This window comes from Monodon monoceros, unplaced genomic scaffold (genome assembly GCF_005190385.1).
Source record: "Monodon monoceros isolate NGI ecotype Baffin Bay Population unplaced genomic scaffold, NGI_Narwhal_1 Super_Scaffold_13, whole genome shotgun sequence".
In the NCBI taxonomy this organism is placed as follows: domain Eukaryota; kingdom Metazoa; phylum Chordata; class Mammalia; order Artiodactyla; family Monodontidae; genus Monodon; species Monodon monoceros.
The window spans coordinates 71,287,293-71,305,722 of NW_021703769.1; the positions used below are offsets into that span (position 1 = coordinate 71,287,293).

An 18,430-nucleotide genomic window follows, 5' to 3' on the forward strand; every position below is an offset into this window, starting at 1 on the left:
CAGGTGACACGGGTTTGAGTCCTGGCCCAGGAAGATTACACATACTGCGGAGCCACTAAGCCCGGCGCCACGACTACTGAAGTCTGGGCGCCTAGAGCCTGTGCTCCGCAACAAGAGAAACCACCTCACTGAGAAGTCTTTGTGCCGCAACGAAGACCCAACGCAGCCAAAAATAAATACATAAATAACTAAATTTATATTAAAAAAAAAGCACCAGGTTTCTCTGTACCTGAGTTGACCTTACTGATGGCCACACAGGAGGATAGCTCTGGCTGACAGGTATTCCCACTTCCCTGGGCAGGAGGGAGGGACATTTTGCAAAGTGTGCTTTCAGGGAGACATGTTCTGGGGGGCAGGTCATAAGACTGTGCTTTGCTGTTCATAATGTTTCTAGAAGCAGGTGGGCAAACAAAGCCACCTATGGGTTGGCGACCCTGATGGTTTGGGCCGGGAGGCTGGGTAGAGGGGGTAGGTCTGGCAGGTCTGTGTGCTCACTGAGCCTCCGTCCTCTTCCTTTGAGTCTCTGACAGACTTCTGCCTCTTACTTCCCTTTTTCGGTCCTTCCTGGCTTTGGTGGCCTCCTTGAAGTGGCTCAGTGGTGCCTGCAGCCTCACGGCTCCTGCTGTCTCCAGAGATGACTCACAGAGTCCTTCTACTAACAGGTGCGCCAGGAGTTGGGGGGCCCTCAGAGTGAGGAGGGGGGGCAGTTTTTGGGTTTGTGAGTTTGTGGAGATAAAGGGTACAGAATACTTAGGAGTTAGGCTGGGAGAGACAAAGGGGATTGGGGGAAGGTTAAGGGATTCAAGCAGCAGAGTAGAACTAGACCGAGATGCGATGAGCAGAGAAGCTTTGGATAAATGACTCAATTCACGGACTATGCAAGGGGGTTTGGCTGGTCCCTTCTTCACAGAGGAGGAAACTGAGGCCCCGAGAGGTGAAATGACACGTCTAAGTGTGCACAGCAGGTCTTGGCTTCTCTTCTTGGAGTGTTTCTTCTTGGATTCCACCTCACCTCCTCCTATTTGTCTCCTCTTTTCGAAGGACTCAGGTGTAAATGTTTGTTGAATGACTGACTGATCAAAATGATTCAAGTTTTTTCCCTTTGTATCTGTGTTTTGTGGACTAAGAGCCAGAGAAGGGAAAGAAATGCTTGAAAGTTGCATAGGAAGGAAATTACCTGAGTCTTTAGGAACTTGATTGTTGGGCAAATCAGTGGGGTGGGAACCCAGGGTGGGGCTCAGAGAGGGGCTGAATGCACCTGTTGATGGAAATAATCAATAAACAAGAAAAGAGTTTTCTTTGAGCAAACTGAGGACTATAGCCCAGGAGACAGCCTCTCAGAGAACTCTGAGGAACTGCTCCGGAGAAGCATGGTTTTCAGCACAGTTCTATATCTTGTCAGAACAAAGAACATCAAACAAGTCAGGGATATGTTCCTTCAAGGTTAAAAACAAAACAAAACAAACAACAGATCGTAGTTGTGGCGCACGGGCTTAGCTGCTCTGCGGCATGTGGGATCTTCCTGGACCAGGGCTCAAACCCGTGTCCCCTGGATTCTTAATCACTGCGCCACCAGGGAAGTTCCCAGGCTGCTTTCTTAACTGTCTCCTTCTGTCCTCCTGACTCCCGCCCCCCTTGTTCTCCCTCCAGCCTTGGCCTTATGTCACGGGTTCAACCTGGACACGGAAAAAGCAGTCATCTTCCAAAACAATGCAAGGGGCTTCGGGCAGAGCGTGGTCCAGCTTGAGGGATCCCGGTAAGGGCCACAGGGGGACTCCCTGCTCACGCACTTTCCCTCCAAGGCTTAACATACCTGAAAAAAAAATCACAATTTCCTTGATTTGTTTTTTCCTTAATTTATCAGAGCTCTAAATTCAAAAGATACAAAAGAGTGTGATAGTAAGAAAGTCTCTTCCTCACTCCCTTCCCCCAATTCCCTCCCTAGCAGGGTCCCTGTTGAATGGTTTCTCGTGTGTCCTTTCAGAGAGATTCTACAGTGCATAGACCTCCACATCATCCTACACACAATTTATTGCACACATTATACTCAAACTACAACCTCCTGCCTATTTTTGTAAATACATTTTATTGACACTTGGCTACCCCTACTCCCCACTTGTCATTTATTATTATTATTTTTTATTATTTTCCAATACTTATAAAAATTTTACTGGAGTATAGTTGATTCACAATGTTGCATTAGTTTCAGATGTACAGCAAAGTGATTCAGTTGTACATATACATATATTCATTCTTTTTCAGATTCTTTTCCCATATAGGTTATTACAGAAAATCGAGTAGAGTTCCCTGTGCTATACAGTAGGTCCTTGTTGGTTATCTGTTTTACATAGAGCAGTGTGTGTATGTTAATCCCAAGCTCCTAATTTATCTCTCCCCCTCACGTTTCCCCTTTGGTAACCATAAGTTTGTTTTTGAAATCTGTGAGTCTGTTTCTGTTTTGTAAATAAGTTCATTTACATCATTTTTCTCTGTGTGACTTACTTCACTTAGTATGATAATCTCTAGTCATTTATTTTTTAGGGCAGTTTTGGAGCTATAGTAGCAGAACAGAGAGTCTGGGACAGAGACTCTATGGCCTGCAAAGCCTAAAATATTTACCTTTACAGAAATAATATTTATGGAAATAATGTTACTTTTCTAGAAGAAAGTTTGCTGGCCTCTGCTCCATACTGTCCTTTGCATTTTTTTTAAATTAATAGAGCTTGCTGATTTTACCAAATAAATGAAAAAAGAGCTTACTTGTTCTTTTTAATGCTTGCATCACATTCCATTATTTGGAAGTATTGTAATTTACATTTATATTACATTTAAATCTCTTTTTAAAATTTATTTATTTATTTATTTATTTAGGCTGCCTGGGTCTTAGTTGCGGCACACGGCATTTTTGTTGCGGCATGTTTAGTTGCGGCATGCAGGATCTTTAATTGCAACATGTGGGCTCTTAGTTGCAGCATGTGGGATCTAGTTCCCCTACCAGGGATTGAAGCCGGGCCCCCTGAATTGGGAGCACAGAGTCTTACCCACTGGACCACCAAGGAAGTCCCCAAATCTCTTCTTAATGGACATTAGATTGTTTCCAAACTTTTGCTATATGAACAATGTTGGCATTTTGTACATGTGCAAGTATATTTTGGAAGTAAATTCCTAGGACTAGGATTGCTGGATCCAAGGGTACATGTGCATATGTAATTTTAATAGATTTTTCCAAATTACCCTCTATGAGGGTGGCAACAATTTGCACTCACACCAGAAGTTTATGCAAACACCTACTTCCCCACCCACTTGCCAACCCAAAGTGTTAGCAAACTTATGATCTTTGTAAATTGAACAGGTGAGAAACGGTATCTCAATTTACTTTTAAACTGCATTTCTTTTTTTAAAAAAATTAATTAATTTATGACCGTATGGGGTCTTCTCATTGTGGTGGCCTCTCTTGCTGTGGAGCACGGGCTCTAGGCACGTGGGCTTCCGTAGCTGTGGCTCGAAGCCTCTAGAGCGTAGGCTCAGTAGTTTTGGCGCACGGGCTTAGTTGCTCCACAGCATGTGGGATCTTCCCAGACCAGGGCTCGAACCCACGTCTTCTGCATTGGCAGGCGGATTCTTAACCACTGCGCCACCAGGGAAGCCCTGCATTTCTTTTTTAAGGAGAGATTTATTTCCTTTTCTGTGAACATTTTTTTTCTTATCTGTTGCCCATTTTTCTCTTGGTTTGTTTTTTTTCCCTTACTGGTTTGTGGGAGCTCTGACTATACTGAGGAAAGTAGTCTGGGGTATGAGTTGCTCATCTCCCTCCCCCGGTTTATCATTTGTTTTCTGACTTCGCTTTTGGTACTTGATCAGATACAGAAATTTATTTAAAATGACTGTGGAGTTGAATGTATTCACTTTAAAATGACCTCTGGGTATTATGTCATTCTCAGAGAGTTCCTTCTCACTCCAAGATTAAACATTTTCCCATTTTTGGATTGTACATGGATTAACTCATTTAATCCTGATAATAACCTTGAGGTAGGTGCTGCTATTATCCATATTTTAGAGATGAGAAAATTGAAGTACAATAAGGTCATTAGTTGACTTGCCCAAGGTCACACAGGAAGTAAGGGTGGGACTAAATTTTAATTTCGGGCAGTAAAACTCCAAGGCCTCTATTCCTGTCCTCTATGCACTATTGCATCCCTGCCTGAATGGGGAAGTGATTCCAAGTTGGGAAGGTAGACTGTCTACCTTCATTGTTTGGCCTTCAGGATTTGGAAATTCTTGAATTTACTGAAGTGACCTCTGGGAATTCAAATGACTGGATTATGAGAATATTCACAATAAACAATCAGCGGTTAAAAAAAATTCCCATGTTTTTCTTTGCTGAATCTTCCTCCTATTTCTGGGAGTTGGGGAATCCCTGTGAGGTTGACTCCCCCGCTTTTATTTTGGGTGGCGGAACTTCCATGGTCTCCTTCTCTCCCCAGATATCATAGCGCTCTCTTGTCCCTGTGGTGAGCTTTTCCCACCTCTCCCCCCAGGCTGGTGGTTGGAGCCCCCCAGGAGATAAAGGCTTCCAATCAAACGGGCGGCCTCTACCAGTGCGACTGCAGTATGGGCAAGTGTGAACCCATCCCCCTGCAGGGTGAGTCACTGCCCCTCGCTGGGACCCAGGGCTAGGGTTCCACCTCTGTACACACCTGGACTTGCCAGACGTTGCCTTTGTCTTGGGATCTGTGATGGGGGCCCAGGGAGCCAGCTCCCTGACCTCTGAGCTGTATGCAGGCACCCTTGGACACCCCTCTGTGTCCCTTTCCATGACCTACGTGCCTCTTTGAACCCCTCACACCTCCATGTCTCCCTGGTTGAGGTTCCTGTCCATCCCCTGTCCAGTTCTTACACAGTCCCGTCCATCCCCCAGGGTGACCATATATATATCTGTCCCCTCAGTACCCCCGGAGGCTGTGAACATGTCCCTGGGCCTGTCTCTGGCGTTCGCCACCAAACCTTTCCAACTGCTGGTGAGTTGCGTTGGGTCATGGGAGTGTCCCAAGGGAAGGAGTTGGGGGCCTAAGACTGTTGGGGCTGGGGTCTTGCTGGGTGGAGGTGCTGGGGTGAAAGGACAGGAAGCAGGGACAGCCCCTCCCACCTGTCCCCTGCGCCCTAGGCCTGTGGCCCCACTGGGCACCGAATCTGCAAGGACAACACCTACGCGATCGGCTTCTGCTTCCTGTTTCAATCCAGCCTACTGCAGCAACCCAGCAGGCTCCCAGAGGCCCTCAGAGGTGGGTACAGACAAGTAGCATGAGACTGGAGGGAGTTGGCAGTACTGGGCTGAGGGGCTCATAGTCTGGGGGTTTATTTAAAAGTCTTGGTGCAGAAGCATGAGGGAACTGGGTTCCAACGCAGAGAGGGGCTCTGGAGAGGTTCTAGGATCTTGCACTTTGAGGAAAGTCCTGATATATCCACCCATCTTTGTGAGACAATGTCTCAACCATTGTCCTTAGAGTTAGTGCCTGGACTCAGCCTGGCCACAGTGCCTGACCATAGCCTTTGAGGCTCTAGCTGGTGTGGCCCTCGTCCACCTCTCCAACTTCTTTCCCAACCCTTCTACCTTAGTCACTGTGCTCCAGCTGCCTTTCTTCTCCAAGAACCACACCAAGCTGTCCCTGCCTCAGGGGCTTTGCACTTACTATTCCTTCAGCCTGGCATGCTCTTTCCCCAGATCTCAGCTGACAACCTATTACTGTCATCTCAGCTCAAATGTTAACTCTTCAGAGAGACCTTCCCTGAGTGGCTCTTCTAATCATTTCCACCATCACTTCCTACCACATTGCCCTGCTTTGCCCTCTTCATACCTATATATCCATATTTTACTTCTTTCTTTCTTTTTTTTTTTTTTTTGCGGTACGCGGGCCTCTCACTTTTGTGGCCTCTCCCGTTGCGGAGCACAGGCTCCAGACGTGCAGGCTCAGCGGCCATGGCTCACGGGCCCAGCCGCTCCGTGGCACGTGGGATCCTCCCAGACCGGGGCACGAACCTGTGTCCCCTGCATCGGCAGGCGGACTCTCAACCACTGCGCCACCAGGGAAGCCCTTTACTTATTTCTTAGATGTCCTTTCTTCTGGGATGTAGGCTCTGTGATAGCCAGAGATTTTGTCGAGCTTGTTCACTTGCTGCTTGACAAATTGCTCCTGAACTTAGCAGCCAAAAACAAGAAACATTAATTATCTCACAGTTTCTGTGAATCAGGAATCTGGACACAGACTAGTTGGGGTTCTCTGTCTCATGGTTTCTCAAGAGCTTGAAGTTGTCAAACCAGGGGTGTGGTCTCATCTGAAGGCTTGACTGGGGAAGATCCACATCCAAGCTCACTTATAAGATGGTTGGACTGAGGGCCTCAGTCCACACTGGCTGCTGGCTCCTGCTTCCCTCACTTGCTTGTCCCATGGGCTTCCCCACAGAACAGCTCACAACATGGCAGCTGGCTGCCCTCAGGGTGAGTGAACAAGGCAGTGAGAGAGCAAGAGAGAGTAAGAACCCAAGATGGACGTCACAGTCTTTTATAATCTAATCTCAGAAGACTTCTGCCATGTTGTATTCTTTGGGGGTGAGTCAAAAAGTCCAGCTCACAGGGAGGATGTAGAGAAAAGGGAACCCTCCTACACTGTTGGTGGGAATGTAAATTGGTACAGCTACTATGGAGAACAGTACGGAGGTTCCTTAAAAAACTAAAAATATAGCTACCATATGATTCAGCAATCCCACTCCTGGGCATATATCTGGAAAAGACAAAAACCCTAATTCAAAAAGACACATGGACCCCAGTGTTCATAGCAGCACTATTTATAATAGCCAAGACATGGAAGAACCTAAGTGTCCACCAACAGAAGAATGGATAAAGAAGATGTGATATATATATATATATATATATATATACACACACACACACACACATAAACAGAAACAACAGAATACTACTCAACCACAGAAAAGAATGAAATAATGTTATTTGCTGCAACCTGGACGGACCTAGAGAATATCACACTAAGTGAAGTAAGTCAGAGAAAGACAAATATCACATGGTATCACTTCTATGTGGAATCTGAAAAATAATATAAATGAACCTACATGCAAAACAAAAACAGACTCACAGACATAGAAAACAAATTTATGGTTACCAAAGAGGAAAGGGAAGTGGGAGGGATAAATTAGGAGTCTGGGATTAACAGATACACACTACTACATATAAAATAGATAAGCAACAAGGATTCACTGTATAACACAGCAGACAACATTCAATATCTTGTAATAACCTTAAATGGAAAAATCTGAAAAATATACTTGAATCACTTTACTGTACACCTGAAACTAACACAATATTGTCAATCAACTATACTTCAGTAAAAATAAATAAATAAAAACTCCAGCTCACAATCAACATGAGGAGATTATGCAAGGGTGTTAACTCTATCAGGAGGTGAGAATCTTGGGGACCATCTTGGTGGCTCCTTACCCTTGTTCCCCAAGCATCTGTTGATTGAAAGAGAGTAAGTGAATGAATGTTTTTATCCAGCTGATTTCTTTCTTTTTTTCTTTTTTTTGTGTGGCTGTGTTGGGTCTTCGTTGCTGCACGTGGGCTTTCTCTAGTTGCGGCGAGTGGGGGCTACTCTTCGTTGCAGTGCGCGGGCTTCTCAGTGCCGTGGCTTCTTTTGTTGCGGAGCATGGGCTGTGGTTGCTGAAGCACGCAGGCTCAGTATCTGTGGCACGTGGGTTCCAGGGCGCACGGGCTTCAGTAGTTGTTGCACGCGGGCTCAGTAGTTGTGGCACATGAGCTTAGTTGCTCTGTGACATGTGGGATCTTCCTGGACCAGGGCTTGAACCCGTGTCCCCTGCATTGGCAGGAGGATTCTTAACCACTGCGCCACCAGGGAAGTCCCATATCCAGCTGATTTCTGACAACGATTTCTTCAACTCCTTGGCCATCTTTTTGCTTGTTTCCAAGTTGGTTCTGGAACCAAGGGCAGATATGTCTTCCTTTTACAGTTTTTTTTTTTCTCAAGCTCCTTTGAACTTCACTCTCAACCAATAACCTTCCCTCCTTCTTCACAGAATAAACCAAGGCTGCCAGGTGTAAACTCCTTCCACGTCCTCCTTCTCCTTGTCCAGATTTCCTCGATGGCACCACTCTTGGCAGCATCTCACTGGTTTTAGAGGAAGACCTGTCCTTTCCATGAGTAATTTTTCCATCTGGGCTTTTGAGGCTCTCTCGCATCACCAACTCTGGGGTTCACATCTTTAATCACTTGCTCTCTCCAGGAACCTAAATCCCAACCCCTCCTTTGAATGTAAACCTGCTCATGCTACCCATAACTTAAAAAGAATCAACCACTCAAACTGATAGCAATGAAAATAACCTTCCCTCCCCCGGTCTCCTCTCCATCTTCTGCCCTCTCTCCTTCCCTTCATCACCAACCTTCTTGGAAGGGATCTCTCTCCTTGCCTCCATTGCCCCCATGCTGTGATCCTTCACCCTTTGACATCTGGCTCCTGCCCACCCATGATATAGACCTTGCTGTTGCCAGTGGCATCTGTGACCCTCTAAAGGCCAAATCTCTATTCTGTCCTCATGTTCTCTGACTTTTCCAATGTGACCTGCAGATCACCTCTTCCTTCCCCCAGCATCTTGGCTTCAGACATCTCTCCTCTCCTCTCTTCTCTTCCTCCTACTTGTGCCCCTACTGAGGGCTCCTACGAAGCTCCAGCTCCAAGCTGTCTTCCTCTGCCTCCCCTGCCCACCTGATTACAGCTTCTGTTCTTGCCCATGTGCTCTTCGTGTCTGACTGCATCCAATTCTGTTGCTTCAGCTCCCACCCCCACGTTTCTCTCTTCAGTCCTCACTCTTAAGCATTCCAGACTCTTCTTTTTGAAAACATTTTCATTTCCTTAAAAATAGATGAAACATGCACTCGGTTCATAGTTCAAAAGGCACTAAGGGTTATACTATAAAAACCTCTCCTTCTTGGGTCTCGGAGCTCCTCTTTCCTTCCTGAGAGGCAGCTACTGTTACCAGCGTCTCATGGCTTCTTCTGGAGGTACTCCACGTATCAATATTTACTGACATAGGCGTCTGTATACTTCACTTTGTGCCACAAAAGGTAGCGTGCTCTACACACTGGATTGTACCTTGATTCTTTTCACTTAGTGTACCTTTGAGATTTTCAAGAAAATTTCTGGCTTATCTTCCCTGTTTATTTTCTATATAAATGTTAGAATCTGCTTGTCTATTTTTTTAAAAGCCAATACTTTTATCTTATTTTTTCACTGATGATACAGTAAAATTGACCTTTTTTCCCCTTGTGGTGTACAATTCAATTAATTTTAAGACATGCTTAGATTTGTGTAAACAGCAACATGAACAGGATACGAAAGAATTCTTTTACCTCCTAAAAAATCCTTTGTGCTGGGCTTCCCTGGTGGCGCAGTGGTTGAGAGTCCGCCTGCCGATGCAGGGTGACGCGGGTTCGTGCCCCGGTCCGGGAAGATCCCACATGCCGCGGAGCAGCTGGGCCCGTGAGCCATGGCCGCTGAGCCTGCACGTCTGGAGCCTGTGCCCCGCAACGGGAGAGGCCACAACAGTGAGAGGCCCACGTACAGGAAAAAAAAAAAAAATCCTTTGTGCTACCCTTTTCTACACTGGATCCTTGAAAAATGGCCAGTTTAAACTGCGTGGGTCCACCTATATGTGGATTTTTTTTTCCCACTAAATTCGTGCTACAGTACTACTGGATCTGAGTTTGGTTGAATCCGCAGATGCAGAATTGTGGATATGGAATTGCGGATACGAAGGGCAGACTGTGAAGTTATACATGCATTTTTAACTGCATGGAGGGTGGGGGCCCCTCATCCTTGCGTTGCTCAAGGGTCAACTGTATTTAGAAAGGGACTAATTATAAAGGTGTGGCAGGGTCTAAAGAAGCTACAAGGGATGGTCCAGGAACCCAGGGTGAACAACAGTGGAGCTGTTGCTACCCTAGGCTGATGGGACAAAGAGAGGCAGAAGTCCCCAGAATCTGGAAGGACAGGGAGTCATGGGGAGTGGGCCTCCTTGAGAGGAGCACTGATCTGTTGAGGGACACAGTTGGCCCAAAGCAGGCTTGCAGGAAGGGAGCTGAGGGAAATACTCTGCTCTTACCCTCTTCCCTCCCTCCAGTCTCCTGTTGAGGCTCCTAATTGGGCAAACAAGCCAGAGGTTGAAAGAGCCCTGTTGACATGTCCCATGTGGGCTGAGCTCCGGGCAAAGTGGGGAATGGTAGAAAGTGGATGTGGGGCTGGGGCAGAATGGGGGGCTGGAGGGAGGACATCCAGCATACGTTTATATGCACTATTCCTTTTTTCCCCTGTAACTTATTTCTCCCTTTGTATTTTTGGCAAATTATTTCTTATTCTTCATGAGGTAGCTGTGATAGCACTGCTTTTCCTGACTGCCTTGAGCAGAATGAACCATATTTTTCCATACCACTCTGTCCCATGTTTTTATTTAGCTAGGCACATGGGTTGCATCTTGTTTACCTTTCATTCTCATGTCAGCAGAGTGCTGACATGCAGAAAATGAATGCTGAGTCTCTTGTAATCAATTCCTTTTCCTTTTTCCCCAGGGTGCCCTCAGAAAGAGAGTGACATTGCTTTTTTGATTGATGGCTCTGGTAGCATCAATCCGACAGACTTTCAGCGGATGAAGAACTTTGTCTCAACTGTGATGAGTCAATTCCAAAAGTCCAAAACCTTGGTAAGGGTCAGTGGGTAGGTTAGGGAACAGCTTGCATAAGGCTGGAAAATACGTGGCAACCAGGCTGCCACGTTCCTGTCCTGCTTCTATTAGAGATGTTGCCAACTTGCCAGTTGATCATCGTTTTCTTTCATGATTTGCTTCCTTGCTCTGTCTGGATGTGGCCTCAGCTTTCCTCCAGCCCCCTGTAAAGCAGGCAGACTAATTGATAGGGGTTGGCGTGGGACATGAAACCCACATGTCATCTCTGGCTGAGTTCTAGTGCTGGGAAGTGGGAGCTGATGGCCGATCTCTGTCCTGGTGAGGCGGAAGGACTGGGGGCAGGGCAGAATTGGGAGGAATTTGGAGACTAGAGTGTTTCAAGATTTATGGAGAGCTTGCTGAGATGGTTAAGGGGGAGGAGGGACACCTTCTCCAGTGTAATACCAGGTGCCCGTTCCCAGTTCTCTTTGATGCAGTACTCTGAAGAATTTCAGACTCATTTCACCTTCAACGATTTCAAGAGAAACCCTTCCCCGGAATCGCTGGTGAGGCCAATAACACAGCTGTTGGGGAGGACACACACGGCCACAGCGATCCGCAAAGTTGTGTAAGCTCTTCCCTCTTTGCTTAGGATGGAAGGAGGAGGTTTTATTTTTCGTTGAGCTTTACAGGAAGAGGGGAGTTGTTCAGACAGGGCTGGGGTAGAGGGTATTTCCGGTGGAGGGGTGAGTAAACGTGTGGAGGAGGGACTGTGCCTGGTATGGTCATGACATACAAGTTGTGAGTAAAGGTGGGATTAAGGGGGCGGGGAGGGAAGGGAAGGCTAGAGAGAGGCTAGAAGGATCAGTTGAGGCCAGATCATCAAGGCAACTGAAAAGCCAGTGGATCCATTGAAGGTTTTAGCAGTGGGGACACGTACCCATATCTTGTTTTAGAAAGTTCACTCTGATCTCTGTGTGTGTGTGTGTGTCTGTGTAGAGTCAAGGCTGGGGATTGGGACAAAAGTGCAGGATGATATGCTGGAGAACCATTGCCTCACATCAGGAGAGGTTTGATGAAGGCACAATTAAGCTTATTAATTTCTTTTTAATTTAGAAGGAATAATACTCAGTTAAAAAAAAATCGATCTATGCCAAAGTATATAACGGCAATGAAGGCTTCCTTTCCCTCCACTCTTTCCTGCTCTCCTGCTGCCCTTCCAGATATTGGGGCAGCTACATCTCAGTGCTTGTCCCAGGAGAACCCAAGTGCCTCCTAGACAGAGCCCAGTTGCATCTGTCACTGCTGACTTTCCTTCCCTAGCATCAAGCGTATCTCTGTCGGCTCGAATTTGACTTTTCCCTCCTCTACCCTGGACAGAAGAGAACTGTTTCACAGCAGAAACGGAGCCCGGGAGAATGCCCTTAAGATGCTGGTTGTCATCACAGATGGAGAAAAGTTTGGCGATCCTTTGGACTACAAGGATGTCATCCCTGAAGCGGATAGAAAGGGGGTCATTCGCTACGTCATTGGGGTAGGAAATGTGGTTCTCCGGCCTGATGCTTCTGTAGAGGGTTCTACTTGGATACACCCTCCTTTGAATTTGCAAACATCAATAAAATCAAAGTGGGGCAAGGCTCATCTCTGCTAGCCCATATGTTCACAATAGTGAACTATTGTCGTAATAATGCTATGTAACAAACTAGCCCAACATTCAGTGTCTTGAAACAGTAAGTGCGTCTGTGCGTCAGCTGGGCAACTTTTCGGGTCCTAGCTGGACTCCCTCCTGCGTCTGTAACCAGCTGCAGGTTGCTTGGCAGCTCTGATGATCTTGGCTGGGCTCTCTCCATTTCTGAGGGTTGCCATCGATATCTGTTTGCCGGGCTGGAACGACAGGGGTAACTTGGCTCTTCTGTTCCCTGTGCCTCATCCTCCAGTGGGCTAGCCTGGGTGTGTCCTCATGGTGAAGGCAGAGGAACAAAAGAGCAAGTGGAAATGTTGCAAGCGCTTTTTCCAGCCTCTGGTTTTTTTTTTGGCGGTACGCGGGCCTCTCACTGTTGTGGTCTCTCCCGTTGCGGAGCACAGGCTCCGGACGCGCAGGCTCAGCGGCCATGGCTCACGGGCCCAGCCGCTCTGTGGCATGTGGGATCTTCCCGGACCGGGGCACGAACCCATGTCCCCTCCATCGGCAGGCGGACCCTCAACCACTGCACCACCAGGGAAGCCCCAGCCTCTGTTTTTATCACGTATGATAATGTGCGTGGGCTAAAGCAGTACACATGGTTGAGCCCAGAGACAATGAGCGGAACAGAATACTCTGCTAAGAGGAGGAGGGTAGAGCACAGCTTTGGAGAAAGGCCTTGGCTACAGGAAGGGACAAAGGGTTGGGAACATCAGTGTCCTCAAAATACTACAATATCTTGCATGACATAGGAAGAGGTATCATCACGGGTCTCTGGCTTGGCAAGTAGGAAACACCTTCATATGAAGGAGAAAGCGTCCCCTTGTTCTGAAGAGAGGTCAGCCCCACACCAGGAGGGGCTGCAAATGGACTAAAGGCTGGATTTCAGCCCCAATTTCTCCCTTGACAGAATGTAGAGTGTACAACCTGCTCTACCGTACCTGGCAGCTCTGTCCCAGGGACCTTCTGGTGCATTCCTTCCTTGGACAGAGATTGTTTCAGATTCTTTTCCTGCAGAATTTTCTTTGCTGGAGGAGAGTACTACCCCCAGAAAGTGTCTGATTCAGCTTCTGTTTTTTTGTAACAGGTGGGAGATGCCTTCTTCAGTGACAAATCTCTAAAAGAGCTCGATACCATCGCATCCAAGCCGCGTGGTGATCACGTGTTCCAGGTGAATAACTTTGAAGCTCTGAAGACCATTCAGAACCAGCTTCAGGAAAAGATCTTTGCGATTGAGGGTGAGCTAAGGTTTTGTAGTCCTGGAGCAGCTCCAAAGGCAGCTCCTTATCCCAAAACACGTACTTCCCTGTAGAAACAAGAACCTCCTAGCCCTTGGAACCCTGAGCCTCAGCATCAACTCCTTTCTTCTTCCATTTCCCAGCAACTCCGGCCTCTCTTGCTCAATTACTTTGAAATGGAAAGATTTAGACTTTTCTCTCTAATTTTGCAATCTTGGCTATAGGCTGAAAAATTAGACGGTAGGGGAGTCAAATCCCTCACAGTATTTTCCCCAAAATTTGGATGTGTTGCCAACATTTGTCTCTTTGGTTCACTGCTGTATCCCCAGTGCCTAGAATAATGCCTGGTACATAAAGGGTGCTCAATAAGTGTTTGTTGAATAAAAGAATTTAAAAGTTGGGGGAAGGTTCATATACAGTCTGGATTTATGGTTTCTCTTGAAAATTTGGAAGATTAGACACCTTTAGGACCATATTCCCACTTGGCAAAAAGTGGTTGGAGCCAAATAGCCACCATCCCTTTAAAAGGGGCATATGGCTAGATAAGCAACAAACATATAAATTGTAGCCATTATCTTTTCTTTTTTCCGATTTATTCATTTATTTTTTTGGCCACGCCATGAGGCATGCGGATCTTAGTTCCCCGACCAGGGACCAAACCCGTACCCCCTGCAGTGGAAGTGCGGAGTCTTAACCACTGGACCACCAGGGAAGTCCCTGCACTATCTTGTAACAACCTATAATGGAGTATAATCTGCAAAAACACTGAATCACGCTGCTGTACACCTGAAACTAACATTAATATTGTAAATTAACTATGCTTCAATAAAAAAAGGAAAGCATAACAGAGGACATGTAAGAAAAAGGGGGGTGCACATGGCTTCCATCTGAGCCTCCTTTTGTCTGGCCACCACAGCCCTGAGTTTCCAACCCCTGTTCTAGGCTCCTCTACTTTCTTTAATGTAAATGATCTTCTCCTCACAGGTACGCACACAGGAAGTACCAGCTCCTTTGAGTATGAGATGTCTCAGGAAGGCGTCAGTGCCGTCTTCACCTCCGTAAGTGTTCTTTTGTTTAATTGGGGTTGGGGGCAAGACAAAGAGGGAGAAGAGGTTCAAAGGTTTGGGGGCTCATCTCTGTAACACGTGTTTGTTGGGAGGCACCTCTTTGATGGGCAGCAGTGGTCCCTTCTCTCTTCCTTGTCAATCCTGTTCTTTTTTTTAAAAAATTGAGATATAATGGACATAAACATGATAATAGCCTCAGGTACACAACACAGTGATTTAATATATGTATATAGCATTGCAAAATGATCACCACAATAAGTCTAGTTAACATCCATCACCTTACACGGCTACACAATTTTTTTTTCTTGTGATGAGAACTTTAAGGTTTATTCTCTTAGCAACTTTCAAATATACAATACACTATTATTATTATTATTTGTGGTACGCGGGCCTCTCACTGCTGTGGCCTCTCCCATTGCGGAGCACAGGCTCCGGACGCGCAGGCTCAGCGGCCATGGCTCACAGGCCCAGCCGCTCCGCGGCATGTGGGACCTTCCCGGACCGGGGCACGAACCCGTGTCCCCTGCATCGGCAGGCGGACTCTCAACCACTGCGCCACCGGGGAAGCCTAATACACTATTATTAACTGTAGTCACCATGCTGTACATTACACCACCAGGATTTATTTATTTTATGACTGGAAGTTTGTACTTTTTTTTTTTTAACATCTTTATTACAGTATAATTGCTTTACAATGGTGTGTTAGTTTCTGCTTTATAACACAGTGAATCAGTTATACATATACATATATCCCCATATCTCTTCCCTCTTGCATCTCCCTCCCTCCCACCCTGCCTATCCCACCCTTCTAGGTGGTCACAAAGCACCGAGCTGATCTCCCTGTGCTGTGCGGCTGCTTCCCACTAGCTATCTGTTTTACATTTGGTAGTGTACATATGACCATGCCACTCTCTTACTTCATCCCAGCTTACCCTTCCCTCTCCCTGTGTCCTCAGGTCCATTCTCTACTTCTGCATCTTTATTCCTGTCCTACCCCTAGGTTCTTCATAACCATTAACAAAAATTTTTTTTTTTAGATTCCATATATATGTGTTAGCATACGGTATTTGTTTTTCTCTTTCTTACTTCACTCTGTATGACAGACTCTAGGTCCATCCACCTCACTACAAATAACTCAATTTTGTTTGAAGTTTGTACTTTTTGACCACTTTCACCCATTTTGCACACCACCCACCGCTGCCTTTGGCAATCACCAGTCTGTTCTCTGTATGTATAATTTTGTTATTTTTAACTTCACATATAAGTAAGATCATGCAGTGTTTGACTTTCTCCGATTTATTTCACTCAGCATAATCCTCCAGGCCCATCCATGTCGTCACAAATGGCAGGATTTCCTTCTTTTTACTTGCTGAATAGTATTCCATTGTGTACATATACACCGCATTTTCTTTATTTGTTCATCCGTTGATGAACACTTACATTGCCTCCATGTCTTGGCTATTGTAAAAAATGTTGCAATGATCATGGAGTTGCATATACCTTTTCAAGTTAGTGTTTTCATTTCTTTTGGATATTTACCCAGAAGTGTAATTGGTGGATCATACTGTAGTTTTATTTTTAAAGTTTTGTGGAACCCCCATACTCTTTTCCATAGTGGCTTCACCAATTACATTTCCACCAACAGTGTACAAGGGTTCCCTTTTCTACACATCTTTAACAACACTTATTTCTTCTCTTATAATGACAGACATCTGACAGGTGTGAGGTGATACCTCATCGTGGTTTTGATTTGCATTTCCTTGATGATTAGTGATGTTGAGCACTTTTTTCATGCACCTGTTGGCCATCTGTACGTCTTCTTTGGAAAAATGTCTTTTTGGATCCTCTACCCATTTAAAAATCAGGTTTTAAAACAAACTTTTGAGTTGTATGAGTTCTTTATATATTTTGGATATTAACCCCTTATTGGATATATGATTTGCAAATATTTTCTCCTGCTCTGTAGGTTACCTTTTCATTTTGTTGATGATTTCCTTTGCTATGTAGAAGCTTTTTAGTTGATGTAGTCCCACTGCTTATTTTGTTTTTGGTGTTAAATCTAAAAAATCATCGCCAAGACAAATGTCAAGGAGATTACTACCTATGTTTTCTTCTTGGAGTTTTATGGTTTCACGTCTTATGTCCAAGTCTTTAATCCATTTTGAATTGATTTTTGTGACTAGTGTAAGATAGTGGTCCAGTTTCATTCTTTTGCATATGGCTGTCTAATTTTCCCAACACCATTTATTGAAGAGACTGTCCTTTCATCATTGTATATTATTCTCTCCTTTGTTGTATATTGATTTACCATATATGCATGGGTTTATTGCAGGGGTCTCTGTTCTGTTCCATCGACCTACGTGTCTGTTTTTATGCCAATACCATACTGTTTTGATAACTATAGTTTTGCAATATAGTTTGAAACCAGGAAGTGTGATGCCTCCAGCTTTGTTCTTTCTCAAAATTGCTTTGATTATTTGGGGTCTTTTGTGGTTCCATACAAATTTTAAGATTGTTTGTTCTATTTCAGTGAAAAAATGCCATTGGGATTTTTGATAGGGATAACACTGAAGCTCTAGATTTCTCAATCCTGTTCTACATTCTTGCCCAGGATGGTCCCTTGTTGGGTGCTGTGGGGAGCTTTGACTGGGCTGGTGGAGCCTTTCTGCATACGCCACAGGATAAAGTCACCTTCATCAACACAACCAGGGTAGATTCAGACATGAATGATGCTTACCTGGGTAAGTAGAGAGGGCAGGGTTACTTTAAGAAAGGGTCAGGATATGGCATAACTCAACTAGTTTAGATGTCCTTGGATCTTTCATAAGCTCTTGGGATAGGTTTAAAGGCAGAAATTTCAAAGCTTCATTTTAATTGTGTTAACGAAGTGGAATATAGTGCAAGGTCCAATTACCCCAAGTTCCCAAGCATGGGGCTGCCCCACTGCCCCTGCTCAAGGGATAGTCCTGTTGGAGGGGGCAGTGCTTTTCCTCTTAGTTCATCATCTTCAGGTTATGCTGCTGAAGTCATCTTGCGGAACCGGGTGCAAAGCCTGCTTCTGGGGGCGCCTCGATACCAGCACATCGGCCTGGTGGTGATATTCAAAAAGGACGCAGGTGCTTGGGAGAAAAACGCTGAAATCAAGGGCAGCCAGGTGAGTGCAGAGTGTGTGGGGCATGGATGTGCCAACAGAGGCACCCTGGGGGCTGAGGGCTTCTGGGATGGGCATCATCAGATTCCAAGTGTGGCAGAGTCTTGTAAAGCAGAGGGCTTTAAGCTGGAGAGTCATGGGACCAACTTTGCATTTGAGAATGTTGTGTCCTCACTTTTCTAATAACGGTAAATAACAACACTTGACCTGTACAGAGCTCTCTACAAGTCTACCTGTACACAAAGCTGGCATTTGACCAGTCCATAACCAGTATAGCCATATTAGTTATTAAAATATTGAAATAATTCTGTATCTGTCAATAAATAGCTGTTTCCTTGAGACATCCTTCCCCCCTGCACCTGCCATACACTCTGACCCCTCCCCCCAATACTCTTTGAACTTCCCCATGATCCAGCAACTATGAAGTCAGTGACCACTCCAGCTTAGCCCATGGTTGGTGCCTGAGAAGACACCTCTAGGACCTCTAGGACCCACTCCAGGGGGTGGGGACCTCTAGGGGGGACCTCTAGGACCCACTCCAGCTAA

At 45.7% G+C, this 18,430-nt stretch overlaps 1 protein-coding gene across 1 annotated transcript in view; it reads left to right on the forward strand.

The window, feature by feature from the left end:
- The first annotated feature begins 596 nt into the window (after positions 1-596).
- ITGAM (integrin subunit alpha M) overlaps positions 597-18,430 on the forward strand; it is a 54,993-nt gene continuing 37,159 nt past the window's right edge. Inside the window, exons 1-12 of the mRNA XM_029220860.1 lie at positions 597-662; positions 1,651-1,756; positions 4,539-4,642; positions 4,948-5,018; positions 5,165-5,282; positions 10,656-10,786; positions 11,230-11,375; positions 12,128-12,281; positions 13,516-13,666; positions 14,651-14,724; positions 17,345-17,474; positions 17,745-17,887. Coding sequence (XP_029076693.1) covers positions 635-662; positions 1,651-1,756; positions 4,539-4,642; positions 4,948-5,018; positions 5,165-5,282; positions 10,656-10,786; positions 11,230-11,375; positions 12,128-12,281; positions 13,516-13,666; positions 14,651-14,724; positions 17,345-17,474; positions 17,745-17,887 — 1,356 coding nt within the window. The 5' untranslated portion in view covers positions 597-634. The remainder of the gene's footprint in view (positions 663-1,650; positions 1,757-4,538; positions 4,643-4,947; positions 5,019-5,164; positions 5,283-10,655; positions 10,787-11,229; positions 11,376-12,127; positions 12,282-13,515; positions 13,667-14,650; positions 14,725-17,344; positions 17,475-17,744; positions 17,888-18,430) is intronic.